The 24,359-nt window shown below is 35.0% G+C and overlaps 1 protein-coding gene across 4 annotated transcripts in view; it reads right to left on the bottom strand.

Annotated features, from left to right (window-relative positions):
* The window catches only part of phtf (putative homeodomain transcription factor), a 171,564-nt gene that overhangs the window by 56,404 nt on the left and 90,801 nt on the right, over positions 1-24,359 (bottom strand). For 3 of the 4 annotated variants that reach the window (XM_089098549.1, XM_089098550.1, XM_089098551.1), the window contains 2 exons: positions 23,295-23,441; positions 8,023-8,172 (listed from right to left, as the gene is read on the bottom strand). In XM_089098549.1, the coding sequence (XP_088954675.1) occupies positions 8,023-8,172; positions 23,295-23,441 (297 nt within the window). The remainder of the gene's footprint in view (positions 1-8,022; positions 8,173-23,294; positions 23,442-24,359) is intronic. The other variant, XM_089098552.1, reaches the window with a different exon arrangement.

Genomic DNA, 24,359 nt, shown 5'->3' with positions numbered 1-24,359 from the left:
CTCTAATCCCTTTCGACTATTAAAAAGGGCACTAGCCCTTTGAATTTCCAATCAAAGGAGCGTTTTTTGAAGTTTCTACGACAACGCCTTCTATAAAAACCCTTATATGCCCCCAGGACATAACTTACAACTCTTGCCCTAAGGGCTGTGGGGGACTGTCTGCCTCAAAAACATAATTTCTATCTGGAAATCAACTACGCTGAACAAAATGGCTATCTCAAAATTTTGATTGGATGTGTTTCGAGAAATGGTAGGCGTGGAAGGGGTGTTGGTCGCCTTCCAATCACTTTCGACTATTAAAAAGGGCACAAGCCACTCCAATTTCTAATTGAATGAGGGTATCAGAGTTCAAGGTGAAAACATCTATCTAGATTGGATTTATCAAACTCGAAGTCCGGTATGTTCTTGAATTAATTCAGTGACCGGTGTTAATTAAGAGATCATTTAAAGGTTTAAGTTTGGAATAAATAAATAACAGTGGACTTTTGGTAAAGTTGACCTAGATTCTTGATATTCAGTGAGGACATGGATTGAACTGGATTGAACTATGAATCTAATTGGATTGCGCAACAAGTGAAATTGAGTGCATTAAGAGATTAAGAAATTATATTAATTTTGAGCATTCAAAGAGTGTAGACGTAAAGTGAATTAATAGGGCATTAACGTAACCCTAATTGGTAAGTAGGATAGGGGCAGTTCCTCCCGTCGATCAGAATCAATACTTTCCCTTTTAATAATGCCTAAATATTATTGTCCTGGATGTAGAAACCCAGCAACCAGTGGGACAGTTCAGTGCACTAAATGCAGCCAATGGTGGCACCCCAAATGTGCAAAGATTAATCTTGGTTTAAGAGAGAAGTTAGAGAAATGGCTTTGCTTAAACTGTGATTTTCCCACTTCCCCTTTGATTTGAAGTGATGAAAAACTTTCTGGCAAAGTTACGCCAAAAGCAAGCCCTAGATCTGTTGCCGAAAACACGCATATAGTCACTCACAGGTCCTCCAATCCACAAGCAAAGATAATAACTAGGCCCAGCATAAAGAAGAAAACTCCCTGTGTCGATTGTGCAGAACATATACGAGAAATTTCAGCGTTAAGAAATAAATGCTCTACCCTTGAGAATGAACTTTCAGCCCGTGATTCTGTTATCGATAAGCTTGGCAATGAAGTCAGGTCTGTTTCTGAGAAGCTTTCGATTGGTATGCAAGAATGCCGTAAGCTAGACATTTTAGTTGACGAAAAAATAACAACAATCGATTCTCTGAAGATGCAGTTAAATCAGTTTCAAAACCGGTTTCCCCTGGATCAAATCCCAAGCGGCCATGAACTTGGTACGCAGCCAGCCGCCCAAAATAACCAACGCGAAATGAATGCTGTAAGTGTGACGTCAGTTAAATCAGATACGCCCCTTCTAAGTGCGGTGAATAACAATACTGACATAGCAGCAAGTGATGAGAATAATGTGATTCCGATTGACAAGTTACTGGAAGAGGACTTACATATCATTGTCGAGAAAATAATCAAGCCACCACATAAAAGAGAGTGTTGGTTCTATCGGAATGGTTTTTGCATGAGGGGAGCTAGTTGCAAATTTGCTCAACAAAATAAAGTGACTCCGGTAAATAAAAATACGGCTCAACCTCACCCTGAACAGCCCAAGTCAAAAGGGGTGTGTAAATTTTTCGAAAAAGGAGCATGTAAATTTGGTATTCACTGCCGGTTCCTACATCTATGTTATAATTTCCTTGCTAAGTCATGTAGCAGTATTAAAAGTGTCCTTGATCATATACAGATGTGCCCTCGTTTTAGATGCTTAGATGAAAATTGTAGACTAGCGCATTTTAACCATACTGACCCAAGCTTATCAAAAAACACCCACCTTCGACGACGCGGAAAGCAGAAAATCCTAAACAAACCCTCTTGGGGTGTAGAAGAGAGGGGACACTCTTGGGTTCAAATGCAGGCCCACCTTCCTGGGGAATCCAGCAACCATTTTTTGTACACAATCCCTCCTATGACACATCTCAGGAGCCTCTTAGACCCCATTCCTCCTCCTCCCTAACCTATCCATTTTCATCAACAACCAGCCCCGTCCCTATTCTAGTCCCCCTCCTGTTTACTCCTTTCCCTGCAGAAGGAAAAAATTGTTGGTGACTTCAGTTTAAATAATCCTGTTGCTGCCCCAGTCGCGATAGGGGGCAAGCAATTCCAAAACAAACTTTTTTCCCGGGAGTTTCACGACAAACGTTACGTATTTCCTTCTTTCCTTTACAGCAACGCCAAAAGTTCAAATCCAGAGAAATTTACTGAACTTCAGAACACGGCTCAAATGCTTGGCTCTTCCGTTATCTATGTTTCCGAAGTCCACCGGCAAGATCTTAATTTATTGAGGGTTCTTAACTTTTCTTCTTTTATTAAACTTCGGCCTGATGACCATCCTCTTGGGAAAAAAGGAGGAGGAATTATGACACTCGTGCACGAAGATTTTAAACCTCAGCTTTTAAATATACCTTTTCTTGAAAATAATTAAGAAACTATTTGGGTCAAAGCCCAACCTAAGCGACTCCCTAGGCCGTTCTCTGCCGTAGCAGTGTGCGTTTTCTATTATTCACCTGGTCAGCCAGCTACAGCAAGAAAAGCTTTTTGGGTGAAGCTGCAGGAATCGACAAATTACATCCAGAGAACTTACCCATATTTTGGAGAAGTAATGCTAGGAGATGCTAACGAACTCGATAGCAAATCGCTGGCCAGGTCAATTAACCTTAAACCTCTAGTCAAATTCCCAACAACTAAGGGGAATTCTTCTCTGAATGTAATCCTGACAAATCTTTCGGAATATTACCAGAATCCAAGTAAACTAGCACCACTTGGTCGAAGTTATCATTATATGTTACAGTGGAGCCCCCTGGAAAAAGTAAAAATTAAATATTCAGTAACCGAAGTTACTTCAAGGTCGATCACTGACCATGGTCTGCTGCAATTCGGTGACTGGATAACGGGAGAAAACTGGTTTGCGGTCTCTTCAGCCAAAGGATTGGATTTCCAAGTAGAATAACTCCAAAATAAGGTAAGCTGAAAATTTCTCCATTGTTACCGCAAAATTAAGAGTAAATTACGTTCCAGCGACAAACCATATATAAATTCAAAATCAAAGCGACTGATAAAATATAAACTGCACCTAATACGAAAAGGTCAAGAGAACCAAGCAAATTACTATGAAAATGAAGTTGACCATCTTTTGGAGTCCAAGCCTTCGCAGGTTTTCAGTAAAGTAAAAAGTCTGACTGGCACAAGTTCTCAATCAGTTGACTTCATAAAGGAGGAGCCTCTAATGAAAACTGCGAATGATTTAAATGTCCATTTTGCTTCAATTGTGCAGCCTTACCCCCCTCTTCCACCTGAGGATCCTCCACTAAATTTAACTACTCCAGATGATAATTTAATTGCTGGTATTTCATCGGCAATTATAATCCGTAAACTCTCTTCGTTATAAAGAACTTCCGTTGCCCCTTTTGACATTCCAGTTGCTCTCATTAAAGCATTTGCTAAAGAATTATCATTTCCCCTTCAGATAATTTTCAGTAATATAACAAAAACAGGATATTTTCCAAATAAATGGAAGAAAGGGTTAACTACCCCCATTCCAAAGAAAGGAGCAGCTAATGATTTCTCTGGTGTCCGGCCGATCACAGTTACGTCAGTTTTTAATACGAAAGCTTTGTTGCCGCATGGCTGAAAAAAATATCTTTTGAAAGTAACTGATCGAAAGCAATTTGTAACATCCCTAAGTGTTCGACAGTTCATTACCTCGTTAATTTAATTGATTTTATTTTAAAATACATGGATAAACCTGGAAAACGGATAAATTTAATTGCAACTGATTTCAAAAAACCATTTGACATTGTTGATCACAAAATCCTTTTAGAAAAAATGGCGGAAAAAAATATTATTAAAATCATCAAGAGCTTCTTCAGAAATAGAGAGCAAACTGTGAAGTATAAAGACCAATTTTCCACTTCTCTGCCAGTGTTTTGTGGAATAACAGAAGGAACTGTGATCGGGCCACTGGGCTTCCTCCTCATGATAAATGAAATTGCTGCTGAGCTGGAGGAATGATGGAAATACGTTGACGACTTGTCCTTAACGGAAATCGTATCTAGGATTCGAAGAGCAATGCTGCTGGTTTCATCGACCAAGTTACCTCAGAGGCGGCTGAACTAAACATGGTCGTGAATAAAGACAAATGCTCGGTCACGACATTTTCTTTTCTTCGGAATACTCAACCGTCTTTCGAACCTCCTATCGCTTCCGAGCTAATAAGTCATAAAATAACTTTACTTGGTGTGGTGATTTCTTCTGACCTCTCATGGCAGGAGAATACAAAGAAAATCGTAAAAAAAGCTAACGGCGCAATCAAAATCCTAAAAACACTGAAAAAATTTCGAGTTCCTAAGGACAAGCTGAAACTAATATTTCACACTTTCATCCACCCCTTAGTTGAATATGCTTGTCCGGTTTGGCAGTTTGCCCTTACCCAGGATGAGCTGATAAAATAGAACGAGTTCAGAAGAGATCACTGCAAATCATTTATGGCGGTTCCCCTCTACCTTACTCCTTTTACCTCAAAGAATTTAAACTTGAATCCCTTTCTTCCCGCCGAGAAAAATTATGCCAAAGATTTGGCTCCTCCTTCCTTCAACATTCCATCTACTGATCATTCCTTCCCCCGACTTTTGTACCTATAAGATCTCGTCCCCCCAGGGAAGTGGCTGAGAAGGTTCCGAAACTAAACCAGTCCACTGTAACACCATGCGCTACAGAAAAATCTTTGTGCCAAGCTTTGTGAAATATTACACTAATCTCTAGTGTTTATTCTTTAGTTTAATTTATCCTGACGAAGTTTTATCAGACAATTTTATCCTCAATCTCAAATGTTTTTATCCTTTAGTTTATTTATCCTGACGAAGTTTTATCAGACAACTTTATTTTGCTAATTATGCCTAAGAGACATCATATTTGGGCTTTGCCCATGAGAGCTATGTCTTGTTTTTGAATTAAATGAATTTGAATTTGAGCCCTTTTTGAAGTTTTTACAACAGCTTCTTCGATACGAAGGGCCCTGGTCTAAACGAAAAAATTAATAAATAATACTTTGTGCCAACATTCTTCTTATATGCCCTCAGGGCAGAAATTAAAGTCCCTGCCCCGAGGGTTGTGGGGGAGTGTCCTCCTCAAAAACATATTTTCTATCTGGAAATCAACTACGCTGAACAAAATGGCTATCTCAAAATTTCGATTGGATGTGTTTGGGGGAATAATGGGGAGGGGGGTAGTTGCCCTCCAATCACTTTAGACTATTAAAAAAGGGCACTAGCCACTCCAATTTCCAATCGAATGAGCCCTTTTCGAAGTTTCTACGACAACTCCTTTGAAACAAGGTGCCCTGGTATGGAAAAAAAATAATAAATAATACATTGTGCCAGCATCGTTCTTTACTTAGGCAGCGCGATCGCGCCGCCTATGATTTACACAACAACTTTCTATATGAACCTTATATGCCCCCAGGGTATAACTTAAAACCCTTGCACTGAGGGCTCTGAGGGGGTTATCATCCTAAAAGACCTAATTTCCAGAACGTTCAACTACGTTGAACAAAATGGATATCTCAAAATTTTGATTGGATGTGAGAGGCGGGCGTGAGAGAGGCGTTAGTCGCTATCCAATCACTTTCAACTATTAAAAAAGGCACTAGCCCTTTTAATTTCCAATTGAATGAGCCCTTTTGACGTTTCTACGACAACGCTTTCAATAAAAACTTTATATGCCCCCAGGGCATAACGGTAAAACCTAGAACTGATGGCTCTGAGGGGGTTACTATACTTAAGTATATAATTTTAATAAATTTCAACAATATTGAACAAAATATAAATATACAAATTTTAATGAGATTTTCGGGAAATTAGTGGACGTGAGAGACTAATTGGTAACTCTACAATCACTTTCAATTATTAAAAAAGGCAAGAGGTCTTGCAAATTCAGATTTAATGAGCCCTTTTGAAGTTTCTACGACAACGCTTTCAAAAAAAAACTTTATATGCCCCCAGGGCATAACTTACAACCCTTGCCCTAAGGGCTGTGGGGGGAGGGTTTGCCATCCTTAAAGACCTAATTTTCAATACTTTCAACTACGTTGAACAAATTGGCTAAATCAAAATTTGTATCAGATGTGTTTGGGAAAAAGGTAGACGTGAGAGGGTGGTTAGTTGCCCTCCAATCACCTTTTACTATTAAAAAGGGCACTAGTCCTTTTAATTTTACATCGAAGGAGCCATTCTTCAAGATTCTAAGACAAAGATTTCAATAAAAACCTTATATGCCCCCAAGGCATAGCTTATAACCTTTGCATTGAAGACTGTGGGGGGAGTGTCCTGCTCAAAGGTATAATTTCCTGAACTTTGAACGTCGTGGGAAAAATTGGCTATCTCAAAATTTTTATTGGATGTGTTTGGGGAAACGGTGGGCGTGGAAGGCAAGGGCGGATCTAGGTTTTTTTTTTCGGGGGGGGGGGGGTTACTAATTTTTGACTTTTTCGGGGGGGGAATACTAATTTTTGACTCAGTTTTCGACTATTTTACTGATTTTTACCTACGTTCTACTAAATTTCGACTTATTTTCGACTCGGTCAAAAATTTCGGGGGGGGGGGGGGTTCAAACCGGGTAACCCCCCCCCCCCCTGGATACGGCCTTGGTGGAAGGGGTTTTAGTTGCCTTCCAGTCACTTTCGACTACTAAAAAAGGCACTAGCCATTTCAATTTCCAATCGAATGAGCCGTTCTTGAAGTTTCTATGACAGCGCGTTCTATAAAACCTTATATGCCCCCACGGCATAACTTAAAACCCTTGCCCCTAGGGTTGTGGGGGAGTGACCTCCTCAAAAACATAATTTCTATCTGGAAATCAACTACGATAACCAAAATGTGTATCTCGAAATTTTGATTGGAGGTGTGTGTGGGAATGTGGGGCATGGGGGGGGGGCTAGTTGCCCTCCAATCACTTTCGGCTATTAAAAAGGGCACTAGTCCTTTGAATTTCCAATAGAATGAGCCTTTTTTGAAGTTTCTACGACAACACCTTCTATAAAAACCTTATATGCCCCCAGGGCATAACTTACAACCCTTGCCCTGAATGCCGTGGGGGAGTGTCCTCCTCAAAAACATAATTTCTATGAGATAATCAGCTACATAGAACAGAACGGCTGTGTCAAAATTTTCTCGAGACATGTTTGGGGGCTGAATCGGTGTGGATGGAGGGGTTGTGCCTTCCAATAGCTTCCGTCCATTAATATAAACACTGGCAATTTCAACATCTAATCGAGTAAATCCTTTTCAAAGTTTCTACGACAACTTTTTCGATACGAAGTGCCCTGCTCTGAAGGAAAAAAATAATAAATGATACATTGTGCCAACATAGTTCTTATATGCCCCCAGGGCATAACTTAAAACCCTTGCCCCGAGGGTTGTGGGGGAGTGTCCTCCTCCAAAACACATTTTCTATTTGGAAATCAACAACGCTGAACAAAATCGCTATCTCAAAATTTTGATTGGAGGTGTTTGGGGGAATGATGGGCGTGGGTGGGGGGCTAGTTGCCCCCCAATCAGTTTTGACTATTAAAAAGGGCAATTGCCACTCAAATTTCCAATCGAATGAGCCCTTTTCGAAGTCTCTACAACAACTCCTTCAATACGAAGTGCCCGGGTATGGAGAATAAATAAATGAATAAATAATACATTGTGCCAACATCGTTCTTTACTTAGGCAGCGTTATTGCGCTGCTATGATTGTTTCTCTTTTCCTCGGTTGTTTACAGTATTACTTTATAACGGGTATTTCATAAATAATTATGCATTGAGTTTACTTAATACTTAATATTGTTGTTTATGTTAGCGCAGTGTATAATTATTTGTTATTAAGTTTGCTTTTTTATTCTTTTATTTTTTTTTTATTTTTTAACAAACAAGCTTACTCCATAAAAGTCCATCCCCGACTCATCGGGAAAAGCGTCAATAAGCCCTGAATGATTTTCAACATCCGTTTCCGATTCGGAACTGTACGAACATTCTTCGGAATTAGTTGTGACGCCCGTCCAGTCCACAGATGTAGCCCCAGGCTGAGTCTGGAAAGAAAAGTAATCTTAGATTTCTGCTGATTTTATACCAACTCCATGCTTGGAAACAACCCTCCCCCTTCAGAGATTAATCTGGAGGTCTAATTTGTCAGAACTTCGTTTATTCAACTCCTGAATTTCGAAAATTACTTAGATAAAACCATTGTTTGCCTAAGATAAAACCACTGTTAGATAAAACCATTGTCTGCCATTGTTTGCCAAAATAAAACCATTGTTTGCCTCCAAGAACTATCTAAGGTCTGTTGGTAACTAGTGACCACGATTTTGTAAACTTTTTTTTTCTTTTGGGTATTTTAAGATCGATAAGCTTTAGGGTAGTATCCCATTTTCGTCAGTGTTGCAACGGTGAATCGTGAAAATAAATAAACAAATCTACTTGGTTGAATTTTATGACGCTTTTCGCCCGTAAAAATTCGAACACCTTCAAAGGAAAGCTACGTCTTAAGCTCTTTTGTGCCATAATTTTTTGGGTGATTTTGCAAATTTTTCACCCACTTTTCTGCTAAATTTGGGGTCTGCTATAACGAAAACGTGCACGAAGAAGTCGTTTCATGAAAAAATGAATTCCCAATTTTTTCACGACTGTGTAAGTCTCCCCTTAACCAGTTCCAATTAGTTTCCCCCTGCAGTAGTACTTAAACAGGTCTATTACTACGGCAAGAGCTGAATTCTGACATTGTCTTTGGTCGAATCCAAATCTTAATATATAACTGAATACGCAACATGTAAAATTATTTGCGTAATTTTTTATATTTTTTGCGGCTTTTTCTGAGGCGTTCTTTCGTCAGGAAATTCTTCATCTGTCATGCGCAACATTAATTCTGATGCTGCTCTTGGCGTAGAGCCTGAATGGTCCTAAATACAGACTATTTGTAAGATTTTTTTTGCTGCAAATTAGACTTTTTTTACTTGAGTAACAGTGTTCCCTCTTTTGGTATGTGTTCTTTTTATCCTTATATTTTATATTCTAAACGACAAGACTTCAACTTGATTTGTCCTCTAAGTATCAGTGAAGCTTAAGAATCTCCTGACAAAATATCAGAAATCTGCTTTTACTCTTTGCCCGGGTTGACCACTTACAAAATCGCGTATACCATGTTGAGCAGGCCACGAGTCGTCTCGTCATGGCATAAAGATGCCTGCATATGGAACAGCACGCCAATGTGGAAGAACAAGTGGCGCTCTGAGATGTTTATCCAGGTGGAGGAAATATGAAAAACTACCCATACTGTTGCCATACATTGTAAACTAAAACAACCTTTACTGTGGCTGTTGTTGTTGTGTAAAAAAGATTTGTTAGTTCTCCGATAAAATCTGCATTCATTAATTTAACAAATTTCCATAGATGGTGACTCAATCGCCACGACAAGCGAATATTGCTCTTGCGTGAACAATCACTTCCATCGGCTTTGGCTAAGACTATACATGGATGGACATATGTATTTAATTTTTGCGGTATAATCAATATCATCATAATTTTTTGCGTTATGATTTATCATTACAATTTTGGTAAATAGTGACTAAAGTAGTACTAATTAAAAAAAATTAAAATAAAACAACATCCCATACTGCTTTCGGTTTCGGGTGCGACCGTATATGGATGAACCTATGTATTTAATTTTGGGTTATAATTTTACCACTAGAATTATGGTTGAATATGTGTTATTTATTTTATTTTGTGCATGTTGTTGAAATGTTCGTTTTGTGTTAAAAGTAAATGATTATTCAATTATTTTGTTTGTTGCCATGACCCTGTGTCGTTTTTGCAATAAGTATTCGATTTATAATTTTTGGTAAACATTGAGTAAATTAGAGACCATTTTTCATTAAAATTCATATACTCGCGTCGATAGAGAATCAAAACCAACGCTGAGATATTCTTTTACCTTTTTGTGGGTCAGAGGTATTTTAACAGCTGGATATAGTTTTAATACCCGGAGGGATTTTATTTATCCAACAAAATTATGCACCATTAAAATGAAATTTATAATTGAAACAAATTTCGTCTCTTTTTTCGGGACTGACAAGAATTTTATTTATTTAAATTTTAAACTTTAAAAAACCCACGAAATTCCTGACGAAAGGGAACATTTCAAATATTTTTTATTATTATTATTATTTCTTTTAATTTTTTTTTGCCAAATAATTACCTGTAACATATTATATTTATTCTCTTGAAATTTTTCGGGAAGGCATCAGGACATTAGACATGTCAGGACCAGTACCGTCAGGACATCGATAAAAAATCCGTCAGAACCACTAACCGTCAGGACATCGACAGTCATAACATCAACACGTCAGTTCATCGACAGTCACTTTCTCTACTCGTCAGAACGTTGACAGTCATAACATTGACGCGTCAGGACATCGACAAAATCCGTCATAACATCTAAAATTTTAAAACTTTAGTTTTTTCGGGTTTAGGGGGGAAAAGGTACCAAGGTTAGGTTAGGTTACGTATTTGATATATGCTAAGCTTTTCCCCCACCCCTCTGATGTGCAAATATATAGCCAAAATTGGTTTCTAAACTATCATATACTTATTATTGTTATACAAACTTGTAAATTTTTTTGTCGATGTCCTGACGTGTCGATGTTATGACTGTCGAAGTTCTGACGGGTAGCCATTGTCACTGTCGATGAACTGACTTGCCGATGTTATGACTGTCAACGTTCTGACGGTTAGTGCTTGTGACGGTTAGATGAAATGGTAGCACCCCATACTTTTCAACACTAAAATGTGAGTGTAATATTTTCATAAGTTTTGATCCTCTATCAATTAGTAAAGAAAAGGAAAGAAAAAAAGCCCCAATTTGATCAATAATTTCCTATTCTTAAACCATTGCAAGAAAAAAAGAAAAAAAAATCCAAAGAACTTGTCATTTCTTTCAGGTTAATCGCACAAAATCGCAAAATTCTACAAAAAAAATATCAAAAGTTGAACAAAGGTTTAACCCCTCAACCAATCAATGCGTCAAGATGAATCGGTGCTAATTCTAAATAGCGGAGAAAGAAAAAAAAAACATTTTACTATCATTTATCCCCTCCCTCTCTACTTGTGAGAGACGAGAAATAAATCTGACAGAATTAGAAATTAGTGTCCCCTTTGGGCTGGAGCCAAGATTTACTGCGACAGTTAAGAGCTTGCCGAGCAAGCGAATAGGTAGAAGCAAACATTCAAATATCCTTTACCGGGATTCACTCATGGAATAAGAGTAGGAAAGAATTGCGTTTTTGAGATGTTTATATCTTTACTTTTGCTACAATAACCTAGCGGAAATACTTCGATCAATTTGTAAAGTGTAAAAGGAGGACTTAAAATAGAAGAAAAAAGGATTATAGAAGAAAAAAAGGACAGAAAAAAAAATCAGAGTCTTGAAACGCGATTTATTAGTGATACTTTTTCAAGCCTTTGGCGAAGAAAAGGATTAAAAGAACAAAAACAAAATAGCGGATGAAGGAAGTCGGGTCAACAGCAAGGGCAAAAAACCCAACCGATCAATGTCGATTGTCCTGCCATGCGTCACCAGCAGACCACCTAACAAAATGTTGTTTTCATTCTAGTCAGTTAGGTACGAACGCAGGAATGTACTGTAGGGGTAAAGGTAGAAGGGGCTTAAAACAGGCAAGGGGGTCGCATTTTCGAACCATTACTGGAATTAAAAAAAAGTATGCCATTTATAAATTATCACAATTGATATTTGTCTTAAAGTGATACCTAGAGAACTCGTTGCCCCATACCTCCCACTCTCTCTTTGGGAAAATCCTTATAGGAACGAGGCTAAATTCTTATATTAAACGTAGGTAAAGCCAATATATATTTGCCAACTATGGAAGCAAACGCTAATATGAATCAGCTTACCTCGTGATGATTTTTTTGTACATTCAGTTAGGAATACACATAATATATTTCGGGGGGGGGGAGGTTTACTTGTTAGAGGATGAAGGGGGGTTCAATATTCCTATTGCAACTGTAAGTCAGGAAAAACACTACATTTATAAATTATAACTGATAAATGTCATGACATAATTGAAAAATATCAGAATTTATTTTAGGGCCCACTTGAAATACTAAATTTAATGTTTAATATTAAATACCCTCTAGTAAACTTGTTGTGCTACCCCTTCCCAGCCCCTTTAATTATTAAAAGACATTAGACATAATAAAGGACATTAATTAAATATATATTTGAATCCAGTTAGGTAGGTACGTAGACAGAAATATATTTCGGAAGAGTCAGGGGTGGTCAGAGTCGAAAAAAGAACAGTAATACATAAACAGGTAAAGCATGGTAAAATTATACAAGTTTTAAGATTAGGGGGAGGGGAAAAAAGGTACTAAAAATGTATAAAATGTACAAAAAATCTAGATGACTGTAATATATAACAAGTGAAAAATGACTAAGCCATCTATTTTAATTGTTTGATATTTTAGTCTCAACGCTCTTGGTCGACCCTTACGTTGCATGTTCATCAGGTAAATCCCATTCCATTTTTTTCCTTAAACAATAGAGGAAAGAAACAGATCTAGGAAAAGAAATATATTCCAAGAAACTATCAGTGACATTGAACAAAACAGGTGGAAGCTGACTGAAATAAATGAATAAATATAATTGTTTATTAGTACTTGGGTATTATACGCCATTGACTCAAGTTTAAGCTGTGTAAAACTTGTGTTTAAGCTGTAAGATTTTTTCGGGGGGGGGGGGGGTGTACAAAAAACAGTACTGGTTAAGAAAGGGGTAAGTGCGCGATAACTGAAGTTTCGTTAATACTAATGAAATAAAACAAAATAGGATGAAAATATAATAGTTGGTACTTGCGTATTAAACGTAGGCCTACTCTTTTATATACTGCTAAAGAAGTCAAGTTTGGTTAATGCTAACGAAGTATATAATCAAATTGTTTCTAGAAAGCAATTTTGCTGTGTACTTGTGTATTATACATCACTCACTCAAGTTTAAGCTGTGTAAAACTCGAGAACAAACAGGCTTCTTTGTTAGTTTCTTCTTTACTTTAGAAACAAATTTGGGCTATATATTTGTACATTAGGGGGGGGGGGGTAAAGTATAGCGGGTCTGCATGTAAAATGTGATAGGTACAATTATTCTGAATATTATGAAGTAAGAAAATTTTTCTATCTTCCCCCCTCCTAATATGCAAATATATAGCCCAAAATTCAATTCAATTTATTTATAACCCGTCAAAACAAAAAAGGGCGAAGATCCCCTAAATGACAGAGTACATAAGGAAAAAAAAGAAAAAAGAGAAGAAAACTTGTACACTGAACAAAAATAAGTATGTTATACAATCATAATAATCATAGACATAAATCACAAATCCTATATCATAATCATAATATAATTAAGCAATAAATCAACAGACATTAAAAAAAAAAAAATCATAATCCAATCATAAAAATAATAAAAATAAAGAGGACAAATCACGATTTAGTTTACTGGACGAAGATTTAAAATCTTTCACTCTTTTATCAATAATTATGGAAGGAAAAATGAGCTTAAATTTTTGGGACAAAAAAGAGTTAATAGTCCAAGGGGGCATATATAAAAGGAATTTAGCAAATTCAAAATTCCCATCTATTCTATTCCCATATATGCAAATTATATATTTCCCATCTATTCTGTCACTTGTCTTTGTCTTGCCTCACGCTAACCTGAAAGAAACTAACGAAGAAACCGGTTTGTTCTCGAGTTTTTTTTTTTTTTGTTCTCGCAATTTGTTTCGGGGGGGGGGCAAATCCTTCAAACCCATTATTCTGTGAGAAAAATCAGAAAATTATGGGAAAATGAAAAAAATCGTGAGATTTCGGGGGGGGGCGGAGCCCCCCCCCCCCCCTGCGTACGTCCCTGTGCCTAGTGTACTTAAGCTCTAGTTGGAATTTTATGTCAAATAAGTTTATATCACGGTATGGAAACGTCATTATAGCAGCAACGAATTGGAATTTCTGGATGAGCAGTTAATTAATTTTGAAAACAAATTAATTAAACTTTTCCTAGAAAGCCTTTCATGCTTGATCAGGGCTTGAATTTCCAGCTTCACTCCAGATTTTTAATTTATGAATAGTTTGCAAAAATGACTTTGAAGATCATAAACGATGGTTAGGATGGTTTAATTGACTTAGCCTAGTGTGAAAAGGAATTGTCCAAGTATAAAAGGTTATGCTGAACGTAACGTAATTTAACGGACTTACGGTGTAGTGTGAAATATACTTAATAAAATGGGAGTCACAAACAACTGTTCATTTGCAAGTTCTCTAAAAAAAACTCCTTGGAAAGCCTGAAAATATACAGTATATTGCAGGGTTTCCTTCCCTGGCCCATACTCAGACAAAGAGTAATCTCAACTGGGAGCATACTTTTCCTTGAATAAACCTTATCGAAATAGAGTTCGTCCAGAGTTGAAACTACGTTTCAGGAAACGTTTTTTTCACTCTTAAGGTTTATGTTCGCTTTGCAATTTTTATTATGTTTATGCTTCTCATCTTTAATTTTTCTATTAATATTATTTTAATATTTCTAATTTTTATTAATTTTCATTTTTCTAATTTTATTTTAATAATTTCATTTTAATAATTTTTAGTTTTTCTTCTAATATTTTTTTAATAAAAATATTTTATATAAGAATTTTTAATTATTTAAATTATTTAGAAAAAAAAATTAAAATTAAAAAAATTACTTTTTTTAATTATTTAAAAAAAATTATATTTTAATAAAAAAAAATTCTAATTCTTTTTTTCTAATTTTATTTTAATAATTTTTAATTGTTCTTTTATTATTTTAATATTTCTAATTTGTATTATGTTTATGTTTCTTTTCTGCTCCCCTACAGTTCTAATCTATGAACGAAAGACAAAAATTTTGCAATCACTAATTAGCTGACATTCAGCCGTATCTATCTACCAAATTAAAATTTTAAAATTTGGTGCACATGGTTTTTTAAATTGGAAATGTTTTGAGTATTAGTTGAAATTTGTTAAAGAAAGGAGAATTTTCCTTTTTTTTTAGGGAGTTTTAAATCCTTCTACAAGAAAAAGTCAAAGTAATATTGAAATTATGGCTCGGCGAAAGATTCGTTTGTTTCAGAGGAACATATACCTTAATAAAAAAAAGGCATCCATATAGTTATGCAGTTTCTAATATTAGACGGCACTAAATTTAAGAAAAGAGAAACGTGGATAAAAATCATCAAAAATTAGAAAAAAAATTGGCACCAATTACACTAAGCAGCTGTAGAATTCCTCTGAAGGTGTCGTTGTCTTTGGGAACCGTCAGATTATTAATTTATATACTTTTAGACGAAAAACGTACCAAAACGTCTTTTGCTTGTTCTTTTGCTATAGGGTGTTTTAAAAGAAGTTTTTACCGTTTTTTTTTACTTTTTTTTTAATGCATCGAAAATTTGTTTATATTCACTTTTGTTACGTTTTTACGAGTTGGACAAACATTTCGCGGGGGAGGGGGAGGTCAGACTCTCTACCTCCCCCCCCCTTGGATACGACCTTGATATTACCATATCATAGCTATTTGCATATTTCAGTTTACTCATTCATAGTAATTTCTGCTCATATTTAGTCTAACAAAAAAAAACTCTTTACTTTTCAACGAAAAACTTACTTTTTAGTAAGTTTTGAGCATAAAGGGGTCTCGTAGTTAATACCAAGATATGATTAATTGTTTTGCGCTTTAAAACGTTCTACTGCTGCTATTTAAATTCAAAACTACTAATGCGTGAGCCTTACAACAGAGCTTTACCTACTTCATGATTTTACGTCAACTAGCCTACTTAAGCAAGATTTCCCCAAGTGTAAGCTCCATCTACTTAAACGTGCCAAAAAAGTTAACTTTTTTGTGAGCTTCGTCTCACTCAAATTTAACGGCCCTTTTTTGAGCAGTCTTTCTTAAAGCAATGAGATAAAAATTCAAACTTAGCGTGAAGAGCGAGGGTTGAGGAAGGGGTAGTCCCCCTTCATATACGGAATAGTTTCTCTTTTGCCTTAAGTTTTGATGTTGCTCATACTTTAAGTTGAAGAAACGTTTTTTTTTTCATTTGATTTCTGACTGTTTTTCAAATCATGCTTGAAAATCCACTTTCCTCCCCCACCCCCGTATAAATTTTCCCTAGAATACTTCCCCCAAAAAATTACTCTCCATGGAGAATTCCCTCCGTGGAAAATTCCCTCTTTTCACAGTAAACTCCTCTCCCCCCCCCCCTCCAAAGAAAAAAATCGTATATTTTCCAATAGTAAATACTATATATGGACAATGGACAAGTTACATAGCTTACAGCCCTTTTCCCAGGGAGTTATATGATCCCGAAAGGCTTGGTTATTGAGCCTTTCAACAATGCTGAATCAAATGACTATCTCAAAATTTTGATCGGATGTCTCTGGGGAAAAAGAGCTTGAGAGGGGCGGAGGGGGGGGTAGTTTCCCGCCAATCTTTTTAGTCACTTAAAAGAGCACTAGAACTTTTAGTTTCTGTTCGAATGAGCACACTCCCGATCTTTTAGGACCATTGATTCGATATAATCACCACTAAGGAAAATAAAAAAAAAACAACAAAAACGAATCCGTGAGATTTCTCCTGGCAAAAAAATAGAAGATTCCATATTTTTTTAGATAGGAGCTTAAAACCTCCACACTCAGTTTTCTAACATGCTGGATTTGATGTTGTTACTTTTGTCAAGGTCAATCGCCTTGTTGAAGTTGTTCCCCCTTTTACGAAAATAAGTCAAATTTTCTCTAGCTCGTAGCTTTCGATGGTTAACACTAAATTTTCATTTTTTATATATATTTGGATCATCATTAAAAGCCGGGTCGAGTAACTCCTTAATTACAGTTTGTTACCAAGAGCCGATTGATTTTAACCTCAAAACACTGATTTAAACTTTATGGTGGAAATTTGAACACGTTCATATCACTAAATAAAGCAGGGAATATATTATTGGCACTGTACATGCTTAATTCTCATTTGATCCCCAAATGTAACAATTACGTGGAATGGGGATTAACAGGAATAAAAAAATTCCTACCGCCAATGAGGATGCATTTCCCATCAGAATAAGAGCTACCCACCCACCCACCAATGAGGTGTACATTTCCCAGAATAAGAGTTAAACATCCACCCACCCACCAATGAGGGTACATTTCCCATCAGAATAAGAGTTACCATCCCACCCACCAATGAGGGTACATTTCTCATCAGAATAAGAGTTACCCACCCCCGACCTCATGATTCACTTGAGTGAATTTGACAAATACTAAAACAGGCATTTTAATCATAAAACACAACACTGAAAAGATTAAAACGTCCATTAAAGAGATTTGCTTATTAAGTAGGCATAAATTAAAGAAAATTAAGTTTGCATACAAAGCTCTTAAAAGATTTATAGTGCAGTTATATAGATTTATGTCCACATTAGATATTCTTAACTAAAAAATCAATTAAACACATAATAATAGCAGAAGAAAAATGATGTGAGATAGAAAAGTATAGAGAAAAGAAATTAGGATGAGGATTGCATACACAGAAGAGATAGATAATAGAAATAGATTTAAAAAGAAGGTAAGGGGAAAATATCTTATTTACCTTTTCTTGCATCAATTTAAAAAAAAATAGTTCTCCGAAAAATAATTCAAAGAAAAGTAAAGAGCCATAATAAAACAAAGACAACCAGAAATAAAATCTTATATTAAGTTGAAGCTTAAATCGAACAGAAATGACTAGGAACAGATAAGTGCAACTCAAAAAGAATACAAATTTAAATAAGTAATCACACCAAGGCAGAAGAAAGCGGATGTAATGTCGATAAGTATAGGTAAATGAAATAAGGATGAGTATCGCATAAGTAGAATAGATAGAAAATAGGAAAAAGGTCTATAGAGAAAATAAGGTGAATATGTCTAGTTTCCCTTTTCTTATATTAATTTTAAAAACGGTTCTCCAAAAAGGAATTCTTTAGAGAAAAGCAAAGAGTTATATTGAAATCTAAGACAAGCAGAAATAAGGTCTTATAATAATTCAAACTTGAAACGAACAGAAATTGCTATTAAAGAACAAATGACATCCAAAAGGAACAGAAAAATATGAATGACCACATCAAAGCCGAAGAAAACCCATAAAAGACAGATAAGTAAGGGTTAAGAAATTAGGGTGAGAATTGTATGCATATGTGAGATAGAAAACAGGAAAATGCTTAAAGAGAAGGTAAAATGAAAAAATCTTGCTTCTTTTTTCTTACATTAATCAAAAAAACGGTTTACGAAAAAAGAAGCTTTTCAAAGAAAAATAAAGAGCCATATTCAAACCTAAGACGAGCAGAAATAAAATTGTATAATAATTTAAATTTAAAACGAACAAAAAACTATCAACGGACAGACGAAAATAAAAACGAACATAAGTTATAATGACTAACCAAATTTAAAGCAGAAGAAAAATGACGCAAAGGAGAAATGTGTAAGGAAAAGAAATAAGGACTGTATACATAAAAGAGATAGAAAACAGGGAAAGGTTCACAGATAAGGTAAAATGCAAATATCTTGTTTCCATTACAAATGAGTTATGTAAAACAATACCGAAAGAATTCCATAGATAAAATGCAAGGATGACAAGATTAATATGGCCATCAACGTAATTAAGGAGAAATAAAGATCAGAAACTCTTAGAAGATTTATACCACAATTGAAAAATTTGATAGCATATTTTTGTGATGTGAAAAATATTTATTGCACAAGGTTGTATCTAGGATTTTTTTTTTCTCGGGGGGGGGAGGGTTGCAATTTTTTTAGACGCAGCATTAAAAAGTAGTTAAAATACATTTGTGTTACGTTTTTACTAGTCAGACAAAAATTTCGTGGGCTTCAATTCCCGTATCCGCCCCCCCCCCCTGGATACGGCCTTGATATTGAATATTTTTTCAATTAGTACTACTACTATTGACAACCAATCGCAGCACCCAGCCTCCCAAGGCGGTTGCAACAACAGAAACTCCTTCTTCACCCACTTTTGAGCCCTCCATATGTTCTCATTCCCTTTTAATTTTTTTCTCATCCAATCCAGTCAAACACGGTTTATTTCTCGTAGAGCCCAGCTAGAACACAAACAACCCGATTTTAGACAACCCACCACCTTTCATCTGTAAAACGTTACCTGAATAAGTTTGGGTTGTATTAACTGGCAGGAAAATCAATCATAAAAAATGAACGGCTATATTAATGGATATACATGCAAATTGGGAGAATGAGATTAAAATCATACTAGAATATTAAATTGTCCAAAAATGGAGTGAAGAGCTAAAGAAAGCGGAAACGTAATATAGTTTAAGGTAGTTTATGGACAGGAGTTCTATCTTAAGCTGAAGTTACCAGCTAGATATCTTACTTTATCGATGCAGCTCAGGGCTTCTTGCCTTCCAATTACCGCAAGATAAACATTAAAAAAAAAAAAAAAAAAAAAAAAAAAAAAAAACACGCATCCGTGATATTTCTTCTGGCAAAAAAATTCAAAATTCCACATTTTTCCAGGGAGGAGCTTGAAATTTCTATAGTAGGGTTCTCCGATACGCTGAATCGGATGGTGTGATTTTCATTAAAGTTCTATGACTCTACATTACAATTCCCTGCAGTTCTATGACCCCCCATTAAGGAGGATGAGTTAGTGCATTGCTGGAGCTGGTCCAAGGGGCTCTCTACGATAACGGAAGGGATATTTGGAAAAATTGAGTTGATACTCCCAGATGTCTTGTTCATCGCCAAGTTTTATTTGTAGAATAGCTAGGTATCTGGAAATTATGTTTACTAAAAGAAAATCATAGTATTAAGTGAATGTAATGTTTCATTTAAGTGTTTTTTAATGATGGCTGATGTAAATTTATTATTATTATATTATACATTATTATATAATATTATTATACATAAAACGTATTATATATATATATAAATATTATTATAAAACGTATTATATAATATAATATTATTATATTATATATATAATATATATTATTATTATATTTGTGTTTTTTTTTCTAGTGTACATGACCATATTTCCTGGTATTAAGTATTAAGTCCTAGCATTAAGTAAATATGGTGTTTCATTTAAGTGTTTTCTGATGATCGCTAATGTAAGTTTATAACATTTGTATGGGTTTTTTTTTGTGTACATGGCCATATTTTTGGCTTTAAAATACACTTTATCTTATCTTATTCTGCCAAAAATGAGCAACTACATTTAATAGATTTTTCAAATAAAGCAAAAAAAAAATCATTTGCTGTCGACTTGGTAATGGAACATAACGAGTACAAAAATGGTATCTTACACATAAGATCAACGTTAAACATAAGTTTTTCTTCTTTTTTTTAAGTGAAGGTAGGAAGCTACACTAAGACTTATAAAAAAACAGAATTTACTCTATAGATGAAAGTGGCTACCGACCCCTCCCCCCCCCCCCATGAAAAACTTGTACACTTAAGGATAACATTTTTCATTGACATCACTATATATTTTCAAACATATAATTTAGCTTCAATATATGAAAATAAAGGATATAATGAAAATATCAATATATATTTTCAAAAATGTACTTTCCTATTATAACGTTTTAGGAGGGAATCGGTTTAATCAGATGCGTGTCGTAATATGCACGCTTTCAGTAAAAAAGAAAACAATTAAATCTTAGGTCAAACATTTTCAAACGGAATACGTGAAAAAAAACTTGCGAATATCAAATGGCTATATTTGTTGCGGTCTGATATTTTTTGGGGGCACACAAGTTCAATTGGAGCGCTAAGAAGTGCTGAAACAGCGCTAAGAAACAGCGTTAAGAAGTGCTGTAACCTTCCTTAAAATATTTAAAAGACTGACGGTTTTAACTAAACTTCTGGTTTCGTTAAAAAAAGGAATTGGTAAAAAAAAAGTTAAAAAAGGAACGTTAGAAAAAGAGGGTTAACGTTAAAGAGAAAGTTAAAAAACTTTAAAAAAAATAAAACATAATATTTTAGAGGGAGGTATAATCGTTCTCTCAAAAGTTAAGCTCCAAGCTGCAATGACTTTTTAGCATCAGTATTATTTTGTTTTTTTGCATTTTAGTTTATTTTATTTCTATATTTTATAATTTTAGTTTTTAGCAGTAGCATATAAGTATTATTTTAGCTTTCAGCATTTATATTATATATTATATATATATTATATTATATATATATATATATATATATATATATTATTATATAATATATATATTATATTATATTATATATATATATATATATATATATATATATATATATATATATATATATATATATATATATATATATATATATATATATATATATATATATATATATATATATATATATATATATATATATATATATGTATATATATATATATATATATATATATATATATATATATATATATATATATATATATATATATATATATATGTATTTTTTGGACTTCCTCAAGAACGTACTCCTCATATTCCCCTGCCTCAAAGCAAAGAATTTCATTATGGTGAATTGGACAGACCCATTGAGAAAAATATCAGGTCTAATAGGGTCTATAGAGATTTTGCCACATGCTTTGCAGCATTAATCAAGTGAAAACTAAATCACTGCTGGAAATCCGACAGCATGATGTTTAGAGCTGGAATAACAACTGCCTCTATAATGACTTACCCGACCTGCCTGGTAAGCCATGACTTACCAGAACTGAGTGCCCCTGCCTGGTACGTAAAGCTACTCGTGGCTGTGCAACTTTATGATGGTATCAATCTTAACATCCATATTATTAACTTTTTGGACGAGGGTTTTCGACTGCCATTTCTGCTTGGAACCGCATCTTTTATTGTTGGAATGTCGCAGCTCAATAGTTCTAACACTCTTACAAAGCCACTACCATTTTTGCTGTAATAGCTTTGCCAAGGGTTTCATGATTGGTGAAAGCGAGCTCAGTTATATTAACACGACAAAACCCGTGTTACGGGCATTGTCGTGTTAAACGACGTACCCGATTTTTCAATGCAGTGTTAATGTGAAGAGTCTGCTGCTCACCTCTCGATCAGGCACACGGTTTTGATCCCTTTTCTATCAAAAGAATCCTAATGGATTTTGGAGCAAAGCTGTATCCAGGGGGGGGGTTACCTGGTTTGAACCCCCCTCCCCGAAATTTTTGACCGAGTCGAAAATAAGTCGAAAATTAGTAAAACCTAGGTAAAAATCAGTAAAATTGGTCGAAAACTGAGTCAAAAATTAGTAACGCCCCCCCCCCGAAAAAAATCCTGGATCCGCCCTTGTTTTGGGAAACAGATTTGGTAAGATAAAATTCACAAGATTTTTTGTAGGTGAACACCAGAAGAAAATTTGGTTCCAAGGCAAAAAATTCTTTTTTTTTTTTACTTAAATCTGCTATTTCCATAGATTTATGAAGCTCAAAATTTCTTGTTTTACCGGCAAAGAATTGATTTGTTTAGAGATTTTCCACGCACGAAGATTCATACAGCCGACAAGAAAGATTTTCTCTCGGGAACCGTAAAATAATACAGAAAGCTATGGAAAGAGGTCATTGTTGGTGGTATCGAAGAAAAAACACATGAAGCTTACAATATAACATATTATGTCTAGTAAAATTAATCTACTGTAATTAGACCAAAGTATTTAAGCTCAACTGCAGCATTAAGCTTAAGTTTTCATTTTAAACTGACTTTATTAGGTTTCAGTTAGTTTAGTTTAAATTAAGTTTTAGTTTAAGAGGCATCACCTGCAGCCTAGAACATACCTCTTAAAAACAAAGTGGATTCTGTAATTCAAGCCACTTCAAAGATAAGCTTGTTCACCACCTTTTAGTTTTACATTTCTTTCAGTTTGTATTTAGTAAGTTTAAGTTAACTTTAGTAGGTTTCAATAAGTTTAGTTTAAGATAAGTTTCAGTTTAAGAGGCATCACTTGCAGCTTCGAACGGCAAAGAAAAAGTTAAAATACTGCTTGATTAAACAATGGATACGTGAAAACCGTTAGCTGCAGGTGATTTTAAACACCTTTTGCTATTTATGCCCAACAATCAGGGTGGCGTAAGAAATTAATGAATGCTTACTTTAAATACAGGGCTTTCGGCTGGTGTCTGCTCAACGTCACTTTCACAGGAACTGTTATAGCTGCTTTCTGCCTCTAGTCGTGCAGTTGGTATGGTCAAAACAGATGGCGTTCGACGGTTCGACTGACGTTCTTGAGATCGTATAGACTGTTAAAACATATAAGATTTAGACACATGAGGCGATCTAAAAATGGCGTAGGAGGGGGGATGGATGCCCTCCAATCAATTTGACTCTCTAAAAAACTACTAGATCTTTACATTGTAGATCAGCCTTCTCCAAAATTTCAAGTTATTCCTTCCATACAGTGGACTCGTAAAAAAGATAATAATACATAAAATCACTCCACTCTTAACTTAGGCAGTGCTATGATATTAAAGAATTAAAGCCACTACAAAAATTCGATTCTTTTAATATATGTATTGAGTTCTATTTGAGTTTTTTTTTTGAGTTCCTATTACTATTTACATAGGTTAATATTTACTTATCATATATTAGCAAAAACAAATTGAATATTGATAACTGTTTCCACTAGAATCAAAATACCCCCATGGTCCCTGACGGGATGATTTATTCCTCTATAAGCCAAGTCATTCTCTTCCCCCCCCCCCCCTAAAGGGAACTTAATTGAACAAAAAAATTCCGGTTTCAATACTTACTTTTTAAGATATTAAATTCAAGTATTTTAAGTGGGATATATATTTTGGGAGACTTCATTTATTGACCTGTATATAGCGCATATATTAATGGCCAATACATGCATATACGCGGCTCAGTAAGGAAAATATGTTAAGCATACAATGAATAAGTATGACTGCCACAAACAATATTTCCTATTTTCTCCACATTTTCAACAAATCAAAATAGCAGTTTTCTCAAAACATAACTTAATCGTACTTGATAGTATTTTCTCCTTTATTCTTGGAAAATTATCTTAGTAAAATATTTACAAGCTAGTGGTGCTTTGAAAGAATACATCAAATTGTCCAATATTTTCTGCTTATACTTCACATTTTAAATACGTTTTTAAGCGTTTAGTTATTTATAATTTTGCTTTGTGGTAAAGT

The sequence above is a fragment of the Artemia sp. Qi Xiang Cuo genome, chromosome 13, assembly GCF_049724085.1.
Source record: "Artemia sp. Qi Xiang Cuo chromosome 13, ASM4972408v1, whole genome shotgun sequence".
Classification (NCBI taxonomy): Eukaryota; Metazoa; Arthropoda; class Branchiopoda; order Anostraca; family Artemiidae; genus Artemia; species Artemia sp. Qi Xiang Cuo.
The sequence above is the reverse complement of the archived record's forward strand: the minus strand, read 5'-3'. Positions and strand labels throughout refer to the sequence as shown.